At 34.0% G+C, this 13,784-nt stretch overlaps 1 protein-coding gene across 1 annotated transcript; it reads left to right on the top strand.

The window, feature by feature from the left end:
* Positions 1-10,512: 10,512 nt before the first annotated feature.
* LOC137817962 (uncharacterized) lies at positions 10,513-11,889 on the top strand. Its single transcript, XM_068621185.2, has one exon. It carries the CDS (start codon positions 10,513-10,515, stop codon positions 11,887-11,889), a length of 1,377 nt encoding a protein of 458 aa, XP_068477286.2.
* Positions 11,890-13,784: the final 1,895 nt, after the last annotated feature.

Consider the following 13,784-nt stretch of genomic DNA (forward strand, 5'->3'; position numbering starts at 1 on the left):
GACTAGTTACAAGGAGAAGAAAGGCAAGACAAAAAGAGCCTACATAACTTGGGATGAAAATGAGGTGTCATCATCAAGTTCTTCATCAAGTGAAGATGAAAAAGCAAACATATGTTTGGTAGCTGAAAATGATGATGAATCTTGCAGCTCAAGTGAGGTAAGTTCATGTGCTTCCTTAAATGAACAAAATTATAGTGAATTTCTTGAAGCTTTTCAAGAAACACATGATGAAGCTAATAGATTGATTCTTTCAAACAACCGATTGAAAGATCTTAACAGTGGGCTTGTAAAGAAAGTTAAATCATTTGAAGAGGATCTGAGAAAAGCAAAAAGTGATTTTGAAAAATTGGAAAATCATTTCAAAAATGCCTCTTGCAAGTGTGATACTCTCATTTGCACAAATTGTGAAAATCTTGAGAAAAAGGTTCACTATCTTGTTGAAACTGTGGACAAGCTTTCAAAGGGGAAATCAAACTTTGAGAATGTCTTGGCATCTCAAAGCTGTGTTTTTGGAAAGGCTGGTTTAGGCTTCAACCCACAGAACAAGCAAGATAGGTTTTCAAAAAGTTTTTTAAGAAAATATGAAAAACAACTGATTGTTAAGACGAAACAACCGGTTGTTAAATGCTTTTACTGCATGAAGAAAGGCCACTCTGTTAGATTCTGTAAAATTAGAAAATATTATGTTCCTAAAGGTTTTATGAAATGGATTCCTAAGGGATGTGATGTTTCTAATTGCAAAGAAAAGTCAAACAGACCCAAATTTGTAAGGGGACCAAATCTTGCTACTTGAAATTGTTTATGCAGGAAAAATAAAGAGAAAAAGAAGAACTGAGCCATCTAATCAAGCTGTTGAAGAAAAAGGCAGTCATTGAAGCTGAATCAATGCTATACAAAAGATCTAAACAGTGAAAAGGAGTTTTCTTGATCAACAAGCAATTGGCTCATTAAAGAATCAACATAAGGATAAGACTTTCTTTTATTTGTTCTCAATTTCTGTTTCAAAGTTCTTTCTTGTGATAAATTTTCTTTTAATCAATGTCATCTGCTTTAAACTGCTTCTGCTTATGGTTAAAATTTCAAAATCAAGTTTTTAACTGCTGCAGAAAAACAACCGATTGTTTCTTCGAAACAACCGATTGTTTTGAGACTGACAACACTATGAAGAAATTGATTTAATTGCTATTTTGAATTTCTATCCGTTGCAGATCAATTTAAAAGACAGAATCTTGGTCAAAGGATCTGTGTTGAAAGCTGATTATGTTCAGAAAGAAGTTACAACAGTCAAAAAGGAATATATTCCAAAATCTTGGAAATTCAAAGAGCCTTAATGACTAGTCAAAGATCACATGTGAAGACCGTGTGATTTTCAGCTTTTTCTGACATTTTCTGTGCAGAACAGAGTCAAGTCCTCTCTCTCTGAAAATCAGGTACCCATTGAATGAAATTAAATTCAAATTGATTCTCTTACTGCTAAAATCAGGTGCAGATCTCTTCCACAAGAACAACCAATTGCAACATCTCTTGCAATATCTCTTGCACCATCTTTTGCAAAAATCTGTGAAGTATGCTCTCCTCTTTTTCCGTCTCTGCTGTCATGGAGTCAACCCCTCCCACGTCCAAGAGAGTCAAAACCAGGGCTGTAAGGTCTGGAGGAAGGCTGGAAGGCTGGTTTTCTGGAGACAATGATCTCATTGAGAAGTATAGATATGAGACAAGTATCAAGAAGATAAACAACCCCAAGGTTGTATGCTTTGATTGGCTGAAAAGTCAAAAGCTTGATATTGTAAGAAGGCTGCTCAAGGATCAATCTCTCAGAAAGTTCCTAGAGATGAAGGGAAACATTTATCCAGATTTGGTAAGGGTGTTCTACTCAAAGTTGAAGTTTGAGGGAAACAATCTAGTTTCTCATGTGAAAGGTGTGGAAATGGAGATAACTCATGAAGTTTGGAATGCTGTTGCTGGACTTAAGTTTTCTGGTCTGAGAATCAACAAGGGAAACCTTGGTGTGGTGGAGGATTTTAATAAAATCCAGTTCTACAAAAGTTGCTTGAAGAATCAACATGCTCAAGTTAGTAATGCTCAGTTGGAGGTTTGAAGCTTGATGAGAGGTTGCTTGCTCTCATTGTAACTTGGATTCTAACTCCAAGGGGGAGTAATCACTCTGTGCTAATTGAAGAAGATCTGGTTTATATCTTCTGCATCACCAAGAAAGTCAAGATCAATTGAATTCATATAATCAAAGAACACATGCAAAAAGCCATGAGGTTAGGTGATTATCATTATCCCTATGCTGTTTTAATATCTAAGTTTCTACTCTATTTTGAAGTTAATCTTGAAGATGAAACTTTTGAGCTGGTCAAGTCAACTCAAGAGTTGAACAATGGATCACTCAGCAAGATGGGCTTTACAAAAGTAGGTGGAAAATGGATAAGCAAGGATGGTGATCATGGTGCCTCATCTAGTGGTGCTGCTAATCTTGAACAAGATGAACCTGCTGATATGGATGTTCAACATGAAGATCCAACTGAAGATTTTCAAAATGCAGGACCTAGTGCTGCTGATGGACATCAAGGAGAAAGAATGCCAACCATGTCGTCTTTTGAAAGACTCATGGTGAATAGGCTTGATAGCTTTGCTGAAAATCAAAGGAGCCTCCATGATCTCTGTGTTAGTAATTTCCAAGGGATTGACACCAGGTTTGACAACATGGATGCAAGGTTTATGACTCTGGATGAACAGATTGAAGCTGTCCAGAATCAAATCTTTGATCTTCAGTTTGCTGATGAAGAAGAATGAAGGAAAAACAACCGATTGGTCATCGAAACAATCGATTGTTTTTTGGCTGTTCTTTTCTAGTTTTAAAATTTCTTTCCTTCTGCTGTTGTTGTTTTATTCTGATGTAATCAAAACAATATCTTGTTTTATCTCTTATCTTTGTCTATTTGTGAAGACAAATAGGGGGAGATATATGTTGTGTTTCTAGTTTGTTTTAAGTTTCTGTTTTTCAGTTGATAAAACAGTTTGGAATATGTAATATATCTTTGATGTTAGATGTTTTAAGCTTTAAACTGTTTATCTGTATGCTAACAGAATATCAGAAGTTCAATGTATTGCTCAAAGTTCTATTGTAGGAATTGCTTCAGATTTAATCAGGTACAACACAAGCATCAGGGATTTGTCTTCATCAAATAGGGGGAGATTGTTGAACCAAGTGGTGTTTAATGTTTTGAAGAATCCAAATCCTTTGAAGGATGTTGAAGCCTCTGTTTTGCTTGATGTTGTTGTGCTGGTTTAAGCTTTGTTCTGGGGTAGTTTATATGTTGTAATCCACCCTTTGATTAAATCTCAAGCAATTAACATCTCAATCTTTATGAAAGTAAAATGTTTTTCAAACTAAGTAGAAACAACCGATTGTTTTGTCGAAACAACCGATTGTTTATACTTAGGTGTTTTGAGAAAGATTGAAAATTGTTTTTGAATGGTTGAAACTGTTAAGTACCAAACCAACCGATTGATTCGAGGAAACAACCGATTGTTTGTTTTGGAATCATAACAGAAAAATTGTTTTGTGTTTGATTGAGATTTAAATGCTTTAACTGTATACGCTCCAGTCATTAAATGCTTTGACCAATCTTTTAATGCAATTTAAGAGTTTGTTAAGATTTGATAACAAACTACATCTTTGAATATATTAAGAAAAACAGATTTGAGAATTAAGTATCTTTTGACAAAGTTTTTCTAAAGAGTTTTTTCAAAGAGCTGAGATTGCTAAGAGTTTGTGATTGATCAAGGTGCTGGAATAGGATTTTACTTGTATTGATTTCAGATATTCATCTGTAACAAGTGTAATCTTTGTACTCTGTTGAACAATTTGTTTCTGTGCTTGCTGAGATTGGTTGTGTGTTCTTGAGGTGTTCAAGATCAGCAATCTTAGTGTTGACCAAGGAGAGTGTGTTTCTTGAGGTGTTCAAGGTCATTCTCTTGGTTGTTGTGTAAGTGATCAAGGTGTGGTTGCTTAGTGGATATCCTCATGGTTTCTGAGAAGACTGGATGTAGCTCTGGTTTGGAGTGAACCAGTATAAACAACTGTGTACAATCTCTCTATCTCTAACTCTTTAAATTCAGTTTATTTGTTGTTTGCTGGTATAAACAACCGATTGTTTCTACGAAACAACTGATTGTTTTTCTGGTACTACAGCTTTTGCTTGCTGTTTTGGCTAACTGAATTGCTGAATCAATTGGTTTCTAAGATAAATTCATTTTATTCACCCCCATCTAGTTTAAAGTCATCTTTTTTAACATCGGCTACTACATTCAGTTAAGGAGTCTTTGGTTGTGTCTTTATCATTCTGATGTCATACATCTTGCAATAGGCTTCAAAAGGACCATGGTACTCTCCACCATTGTCTGCTTTCAGACACTTAACATTTTTCCCAGTCTCACGCTCCACTAGAGCATGGAATTCTTTAAATTTTAACAGTACCTGGTCTTTGGTTTTTAGCAAGTACACTCATACTCTTATTGAGTGATCATCAATAAATTTTACAATGTAGTAGGCTCCAGCAAAAGATTTTTCAGATGGTGCAAAAACATTTGTATGCACAAGTTCAAGTACCTCCTGTCTTCGTGAGGGATCGCCTGATCTCTGAAAACTGACTCTGCATTGTTTACCATAAATGCAATCAGTACAGGATTCCAAGATTTAACCCTTTATACATGGGAAGTGGTTTTTGGCAGGCATCTGGAGTGCTTTCTCACTCATATACCCCAATCATTTATGCCAAAGATCTTGGGAGTTTGTAGCAACATTTTCTTCTCCAGAACAAATTTTTCCTTGCATAATATAAAGGGATCATTCCTTTGAATAGATATTCCTCACACTGGTGGTGCTATGTCTTTGTCAAGAAGAATGGATAACTTCGTATATGTTTACTTATATTATGCTTTTTGTTTTAATATATTGTGATTTCTGATTTTTATACTTACATTATTTTTGTTGAACATATAGAAAATTGAGACTGGTAAAAATATTGGATGAGTTGAAATGTGGAAGATCACACATAAGAGGAAAAGTGACACCTATGTGAATGATGAAGCTATGGAGATTGAGGGTTTTCAAAATATGCATTGTTTGTTTCCTATAATGTTCATGATATATTAATTGGCTGAAATGTTTGTTGTTTTGATGATGATATATTGTTTTGATTGGTTGATTAATGGTCTGAAATGTTTTATGTTTTGATGATGATATATTGATCATCATATACTATTTTGATTGTAAGTATTAGACAAAGAATTGGTATTATAAATAGCTACATTTTACTGCAATGGCAGCTAATTTGGTGCATGCATCCATCAATGAGGTATCAGTATACTTAAATCTTTATTGGTGTCTGCTTTTATTTTATAATTATAAACATTGAAAATTCTTAACTTTAAATTATTTATTATTTATTTTAGGCATCTGATGTTGGAAGTGGTGCACCATCACCTAATCAAGTAATAAAATCAAGTGCTAGAAGCAAAAATGATTAAGGAAGATGAGAAAGCAAAACTGAAGCAAAACTGATTAGGGATATGGGATGAACATGTTGAAATAGTTGTAATAGTCTGAATGATATGATATTTAAAAATATTGTGTATTTTCTTTACTTTTGAACAATTATGTATCAACTTTGTTCTAATTTTCAATGCAATGAATGAATATTTATATCTTTCTATAGTATTTAATTTTATTAGTACTTACTTTTTTTTATTACGAAAACATATTTAATTAAATGATATTATAATTAAATATGTTTAGTTGTTTAATTAGGCAAATGAGATTATAAAAACCGGTAGCTGAATTCCATTTATTTAGAATTAAAATTACGCCAGTTGAAACTAACGTATTATTTTTTACAATTTAATTATAATACAGAGTTAAAAACATCATATTATGTCATATATAATGGTGTTTATATGTGTTGTATTTTGTGATGAATTCATTTTCAATGAAATAAATTACGACAATTTTGAATGACATTAATTACATACAAAAACTGTCACTTTTATACAAAGCATTAAATGGCGAGTGTTGCAATGGGTTGCATAGGACTGTCATATTAAACTTTTTGGCGGTCAGTTCTATGGCAGTTTTGAAAATCACCACACACATATATTGTCGTGTTTATAAACACCATTTTATACGAAAATAATTGTCATCGCATACACGAATTTTTGTAATTACTGTTTGGGGGATTTGGACTTATAGAAATAACATATTCTTTAAAGATGGAATTGTACATTAATTACATACAAAAACTGTCACTTTTATACAAAGCATTAAATGGCGAGTGTTGCAATGGGTTGCATAAGACTGTCATATTAAACTTTGTGGCGGTCAGTTCTATGACAGTTTTGGAAACCGCCACACACGTATATTGTCGTGTTTATAAACACCACTTTATACAAAAATAACTGTCATCACATACATACATGAATTTTTGTAATTACTGTTTAGGGGATTTGGACTTATAGAAATAACATATTCTTTAAAGATGAAATTGTACATGCAAAATAGGTTTTCGCATTGGCATAAATAAAAGCATGTGCATGGATAAACAATAAGTATAGAAATAGTTATTTTTTGTATTCCGATTAGTGTCTCACTCTAATTGGATGCCCACAATTTGTTAAAAAGGGTTAGTCTGTTAACAAGGGTTGAAGTTAAATGTTTAGATATTGATACAGGGTTCCTGCAAATTCGTAGTAATTATTAAATTAATATACAAGGAGTAAGTCTACATGTTTTGTCCTCCTACATGTAGGTATGCCTTTGTATTGAAAACATAATGCAAGTTAACATTGAAGTCCATTGGAGAAATTTGTGAGACAAAAGAAGGCACAAATGGTAGGGGGAGATGACAATAAATTGATAACATAAGCCGCAAACTTCAGAGGATGAGTTGGCACCTCATATTATTATGTTGTTACAATACTGTTGCTATAGAGCTGGATTCTACATACTAGAGATTGAGAATCTAAAGAAATTTTAGTGCAAAGCTACCCTTTTACTTTGGTCATTTTTTCTTTTTTGTAAAAGCTTTGATTGAAGGGTTTGTACCTTATCAAGGTGTTTTTGAGTAATCAAACTCTAGCAGAAGGGTGTTGACTTTTTTACGACAAGTTTACCACGTCAAAAGTAATAATTTGCCTCTAAGGATGAATATCAAATCCACAAGAAACATTTGATTTATCAAGTGTAAGATTCACTAAATAGAAAACAAAATAATAAAGTTTGTTGAGAGTTTGTTATGATTGCAATAATTGTAACAAAAGCAAGTTAAAGAGTTTGTTGTTCAATTAAGAAAATTGGGATTGAAGTTCATCCTTCTTACTTTTTTGTATTTTGAAAAACATAATAATAGTATCCTTTGATTGATGTTGATTCCCATATAAAATTCATTTATATCGATTCCTGACATATAAAATTACTAAAAGAAACTCCTAAATATTGATTTCTCGCATATAAAATTATTAAAAAAGTCTCATAAATATCGATTCCTTGCATATTTAAAAACTCTTTATCATTACTATTAGATGTTGATAACAATTAACATTTCAAGTATATTCCCAGCATTCAAATATGCTAAGAATTATCATTTGGGTCAGAAACTTAGAAATATTTTTCAATCAAATCAAGGATCTAGATCATGATAAACAAGCATTACAAATAAACTGATAATACCAATCATCAAACAAGAACAAAATATTATATTTAAATATCACCTCAATACATAAAAGTGTGAACAAATTACTCTCAATCCCAAAGGGTAGAATTAGTCACTCATGTTGACCATTATAAGCATAAATAAGATGCATAAAAAATTACAAATCTAGAAATTTTCAAAGTTAAATGACCTAATTGATCGTAAAAAAGAAGTAGAAACACTAGTATGACTAGGGAGTTTAACGTATATAGATATTATGAGTTTAAGAAACAAGAAAAGACACTCTAAAGGACATATTTAGTTTGTGACACAGTACCAAGGATCCAAAAGAAAGAATTGGAAGTAATTATAGAAAGATTAACCATGGAATTATGAACATGGTTTATAAAAGATGAATGATCTTTATAAACAAGACTCACAATACAATTACTCTTAAAACTTTCAAAAATAACTTGTATCACAAGAAACACTTTGCCTCTCTAAAAAAATAAACAATCCTATATAATTTCTTTACAAGAATCTTAGAAACAAAAAGAATCAAGAAACAACTACACATGAATTACAACAAAAAAAACCAGGTTCTAAAATTTCAGAAAAAAAAACCTCCTTCAATCAAAGTATGTAATAAAAAATGCTTCAAGAATGCTTCAAGAATCAAAATTATTCGTTAAATATAAATAGTGCTCTTAAAAATCAATTTTCTCTCTTTGAAAATCTTAAAACTTCTATGTTAAATGATTCTTCAAAAGATATTTTTATAATCTTCACATTAAAAACACATTTTCAACTATTCTATAACTTTGAATGGATTAAAAAATCGATTCAACCAATTGATTTCACATAAGTTAAAACAGGCAATTAATTTGAGTCTTTAATGTCTTTAATATATTAAAAATATAACAAATAAAAATTAAGAGATTTCAATTTGTTAAGTCATAGGTTTTAAGAAATTAAACAACTCCTCAAAACTTTTTAAGATTTTAAGTAATTTTATAAGATTAAAATAGAATTTCAATCCATTAAAATTTCTTTAATACCAATAATAGGTTCTAGAGAGTTAAAAAAGTTTTAAAAGCTTTGTTTTGGATCCTCATAAATTATTTCTCTTAATAAAAAGAAATATACAAACTGATTACATCAAAATCAAATTAATAAACATGCTAAGACAATCATAATCTTCATCCTACATTATATAAGTATCTTTATTCTCATGAGTTTGGATGCATAAAAAATAACTCAGTACAATCTTTAATATCAACACTAAGGACTATAAAAATCCACGAAAGTCCTCATTCTCCACAAATCGAAAAGGAAGCTTAGACTTCACGAACATCTTAGTTAGCTTGATTCAAGATGCATTTTGGTCAAATTTAAAAATAGTTAGTGAATGAGCATCATTGATTCCTCCGATAACGAGCTTTTTTGCCTTTTTATTGCTTCTATATACTAGGATTATTATCACATCTTGTCAAATGATTCCACATGACACTTGTTTTTATCCTTATATTTAATCAAATCTCCAGAGTACTTATACTTCAGATATTGTTTATCAAAATGACCACACATAGTTGATCAACCTTTCTTGTGCCTAATGTTCCATACAAGTGAGTAATGTGGCATTTATTCCAAAAGCATCATAAGTTAAAAAACATTAGAATTGTGCTTTTACTTTTTATATTGTTAGAGATAAACATTAGAATATTCTTTTCAAATATTTTAAATTAAGATTATTATTTTAATATTGAGGCTGCAAAGCCTTTATCTTTTAGTGATGCTTTAATTTTTTTACTCAATAAAAATAAATCAATGACAATGTGACAATTATATATATATATATATATATATATATAAAGTTGGACGAGAAGAAAAACATACAATAATAAGCATTAGTCTATGCAACAACGAATATAATACTCCAATGTACTATTACTAGTCAATTTTGTAGTCTATGCAATAACGAATATAATACTCCAATATTAATGTACTATTACTAGAGTTTGTGTAGAACTAAATTATCAGGAAAATAGATAAACACAAAAATTTAATCATTAAATAAAAATTAATTTTAAAAATAAAAACAATTAATTATTTATATTAACTAAATTAAATATTATTTTTAAAGTTTTAATAAATTATTAGATTCTAAAGTAATTTTAATTTTAACTAAACCTTAATATTAATAAAATATGTAAACTAATTTTTAAATTAGTATTTAATTAGTTATTAATGTTTTAGTCAATATAATAATTAATAGTTTTTTTTAAAAAAATTATTTAATAATTTTTTTTTAGGAGAATCTCTTAGTATCAAAAATATTAACTTTGGTTTGAACGTGTATTATAAATTTACACTAACTTTTATTATACCCAAATATATGTTGCAAATACACGAATAAATCATTATTTGAAATACAAAGCAACAATTTGAAAAGAATAAAAATAAAAAAATTATACCATATAATTTGGATATAAGAATATAATATTGTTGCAGATAAAAAAAATATTGTGCGTGCAAGAATATAAACCCCAACCTCCCCTGTTACTTAATTTATAAAGTCAGTACCTGAAGTGGGTATGTTTCAGTCTTCCAAAAAAATCCCAACAAATTGAATATGTATAAGTTTGATAAAAACCTGAATGAGTGATCCTTAGAACTGTAAGGTTCCACATCTTGTTTGTTTTACTTTCACACTGCTTTAAAGGTTCATATTGTCTTCTATGCATTTCAGAAGTTCGTGAAATGTTTTCACAATGCAAAAGCACCTTTCTTCCAAAATAGAGCTGTTGGTTGATTCATGATGGGGTATGCGGAGCGGAGGAATCATTCATACGCTAATTCTTTCACAACTTTTTTCCTCTCCAACTTCCCAGACAGTCATGGGAAACGCGATATGTTGGAAGTGTTTCAGAAGTGGGCTAGGGTCAAGGAAGTATTCATATCAAGGAGGAGGAATAGATGGGGAAGAAGATTTGGGTTTGTGAGATTTTTTGGTGTAAGAAATGCTGCGAGCTTGGAGAGGGACCTGGACAGTTGTTTCGTTGGAAATATGAAGCTCTATGTTAATATACCAAGGTATAGAAGAGACGGGCTAGGAAGCAAAGGAAACGCGTTTTACTCTGATGAAGTGAAACCACCAGGGGGTGATGCACAGAGCTATATAACGAGGAAGAACAAGGAGGTTTGGAGGGAGAAAGGTGGGAAGGAAGCAATGGCTACGAATAGTTATAACGTTAAGTCGTATGCGGACGCAGTAAAAAGACCAGCACAAGGTCAGTGGAGCGGCCCTAGTATAACAACCAGGGTGCAGTCTCTTCCTTGGTTGACCAATAGTATGATTGGCCATATGCTAGATGAGTTTAACTTTGAAACAATGCGAGAGGAGTGCCTTAAGGGAGGGATGTCTATGTTCAATACGAAGTTTTTGGGTGACGACCAAGTTCTGCTATCACCTAAGGCGGAAGGAAGAATGGAAGACCTGGTGAAATCGCATAAGGAATGGTTCTACAGCGTTTTCGCAGAAATTAAACCTTGGACTGAGCATGACGTTGTAAGGTATAAAAGAGTGTGGGTCAGATGTTATGGGTTGCCGCTCCATCTATGGAGCAAGGAGTGTCTAACAAAAGTTGTGGGGGAAGTGGCTACGGTGGTGGGGTTAGATGAAGCTACTCTGTCTTGGGATTGCTTGGAATATGCCCGGTGCCAGGTTAAGATGCTAAAGTCATGTAAAGCAGATTTATCCAAGGAGTTCCGTATTAATGGGAGATTATATAATGTCACCGTTGTTGAGGAGGCAGCAAAATCTGGTAGAGTAGACTACTGTAGCAAGTGTGCATTTCACAACGAAGGGTCCTCTATTAGTTCATCCTCAGTAGAATCTTTTGTGGCAGACTCGTTGGTCTCTGAGAAGTTCAGCGAGGACGAGGACGGTAGTGAAGCAAGGTATGGGTGGCCGGAAAAGGTATCTAGGGAGGAGAGGGTAGGTCAACAACGTGTGCACCAAAAGCAATGGATAAGGAATGTTCAGAACGGCACGAAAGTTGTCAGCAAAAAAGTGGGCTATTTTCAACTAGAAAAGACCTGTGTACGCAGGGAGCCTCAGCGGAGTGGACTTGTGTGTCTGACACACAAAGACGTGTCAGTGATGCGTGTGCAGCTCTTCATCAGTCGATGGTGAGCTTAGTAGAGGTAGTGGAGGCAATTAGTAATGCTAGGCCCAAGCCCATTAGCATTGAAGCCCAAACCAGCGGAAGTTGCACTCAGAATTTTGAGTGCCACAACGCAAATCGCGTTTTGACTCAGACGTAGGAGTTGGGCGGTGTTGGGCGGTTGTGAGCGGCGGTTAGCACGAAGGATGAACCCAGTACGGGTGAGGTCGTTAGAGGAGATGCGCTCCCACAACCTAGTCAGGAAGAAAATCAAATCGACGTTGCTACGATTAGCAACGAGGTTGAAGTGGAGAAAGCAGAGGGCGGAATGGGTAACGAGGAGGTAGGCTGTGATCGCAGAAAGGAAGGTGGAGCTATGGTGGAAGATGGTATCACACCAGAGAGAGTGCGGCACTTAAGAGCACTATGGGAGAAGGGGACTCTCACTGTTCAACGACGGTGGAGGTCGAAGGGGGGCTTGGGGTCTCTTCATCAAGGGAACAGTTACTCGACCAGGTTAAGTTCCAAAACTTATGCTATGTCAGATTCTGAAATTGTGGAATGCAACAATCGTCTTAGAAGGGAAGCCACCCAATCGGAAGCAACTAGGATTTGGGAAGTTGGAAAGCGTTTGGGGACAACCTGTTCTGGGGATGCAGGCATGTTAATTAAGGAAATGGAAACCTTGGAGGATAGGGACAACCAAGTTTTGAGAAATTTTAAGGAGGGTGACAGAGGAGGTATCCCATGATAGTTATCAGCCTGAATGTCAGAGGGCTGGGGGGGGGGGAGTGAAGGCTAAATATCTTAGGAATATTATAGGTAAGGAGGGTGCGGAGTTTGTGTGTGTGCAAGAAACTAAACTAACTGAGTTTTCTGATAGCAGGTGTTTCTCTTTGTGGGGAGATAATAAGGTGGGATGGGTGCATAATGAAGGTGTGAATGGGGCTGGAAGCACGTTATCTATGTGGCACAAGGAAGCCTTCCACTACGTGTCTCATACGGTAGGGAAATGTTTTATTGCTGTTGTGGGGCACCATGTTAAGTCAAACTGTTCTTGTATTAAAATTAACGTCTATGCTGCTTGTAATCCGAGTGAGAAGGTGGCTATGTGGGAGGATGTGTCTGTTATCAGAAGTATCCATCAGGATAAGGTGTGGTGCTGTTGTGGTGACTTTAATGTAGTCAGGTGTGCTGCGGAAAGGAAAGGCATTAGACGAAATGCAAGCAACAAAAAGGAAATCAGGGACTTTAATGATTTCATTGGAAGCAATTCTATGGAGGATTTGCCTCTAGTAGGTAAGAAGTTCACTTGGTTTAAGGCAGATGGGTCTGCAAAAAGTAGGCTGGATAAAATTCTGGTATCCGAAGAATGGTTACAAGTGTGGCCTATGAGCAAGCAATACATACAAACAAGGGAAGTTTCGGATCATTGTGCAATAGTGGTGAAATCATGGAGTAAAGATTGGGGCCCAAAACCTTTCAAGTCTATTGATGCATGGCTTCTGGAGCCCGGGTTTAAGGATTTGGTGAGGGGTAAATGGGGATCTTATGAGGTGTAGGGCGACAATATAACCAAAGTTAAAGAGAAACTCAAACTTTTAAAGTTGGATCTCAAAGAGTGGAATAGGAGTGTGTTTGGGAATCTTGAGGACGAAAAGCGCAGGATTTTGAAGGAGATTGAGGATCTTGATGTCAAGGATGTGTATCTGACTTGGTGGAGGGTGAAAAGTTGAGAAGATTGGAACTTGTAAGCCAGCAAAAATTGGTAGAGAAAAAGATGGAATCCCTCTATAGGCAAAAAGCCAGGTCGAACTGGTTCAAATATGGAGACTCTAATTCTAAATTCTATCACACTACTATCAGATGGAGAAGAATCAAGAATGAAGTTAAAGGATTTGAGTTAAATAGTCTATGGTGTGAG

Source organism: Phaseolus vulgaris, chromosome 10, assembly GCF_051622355.1.
Source record: "Phaseolus vulgaris cultivar YP4 chromosome 10, ASM5162235v1, whole genome shotgun sequence".
Classification (NCBI taxonomy): domain Eukaryota; kingdom Viridiplantae; phylum Streptophyta; class Magnoliopsida; order Fabales; family Fabaceae; genus Phaseolus; species Phaseolus vulgaris.

What these genes read in the sequence shown, in the direction of transcription:
- LOC137817962 (XM_068621185.2), top strand. Translation starts at nt 10,513, where the DNA reads ATGGGGTATGCGGAGCGGAGGAATCATTCATACGCTAATTCTTTCACA.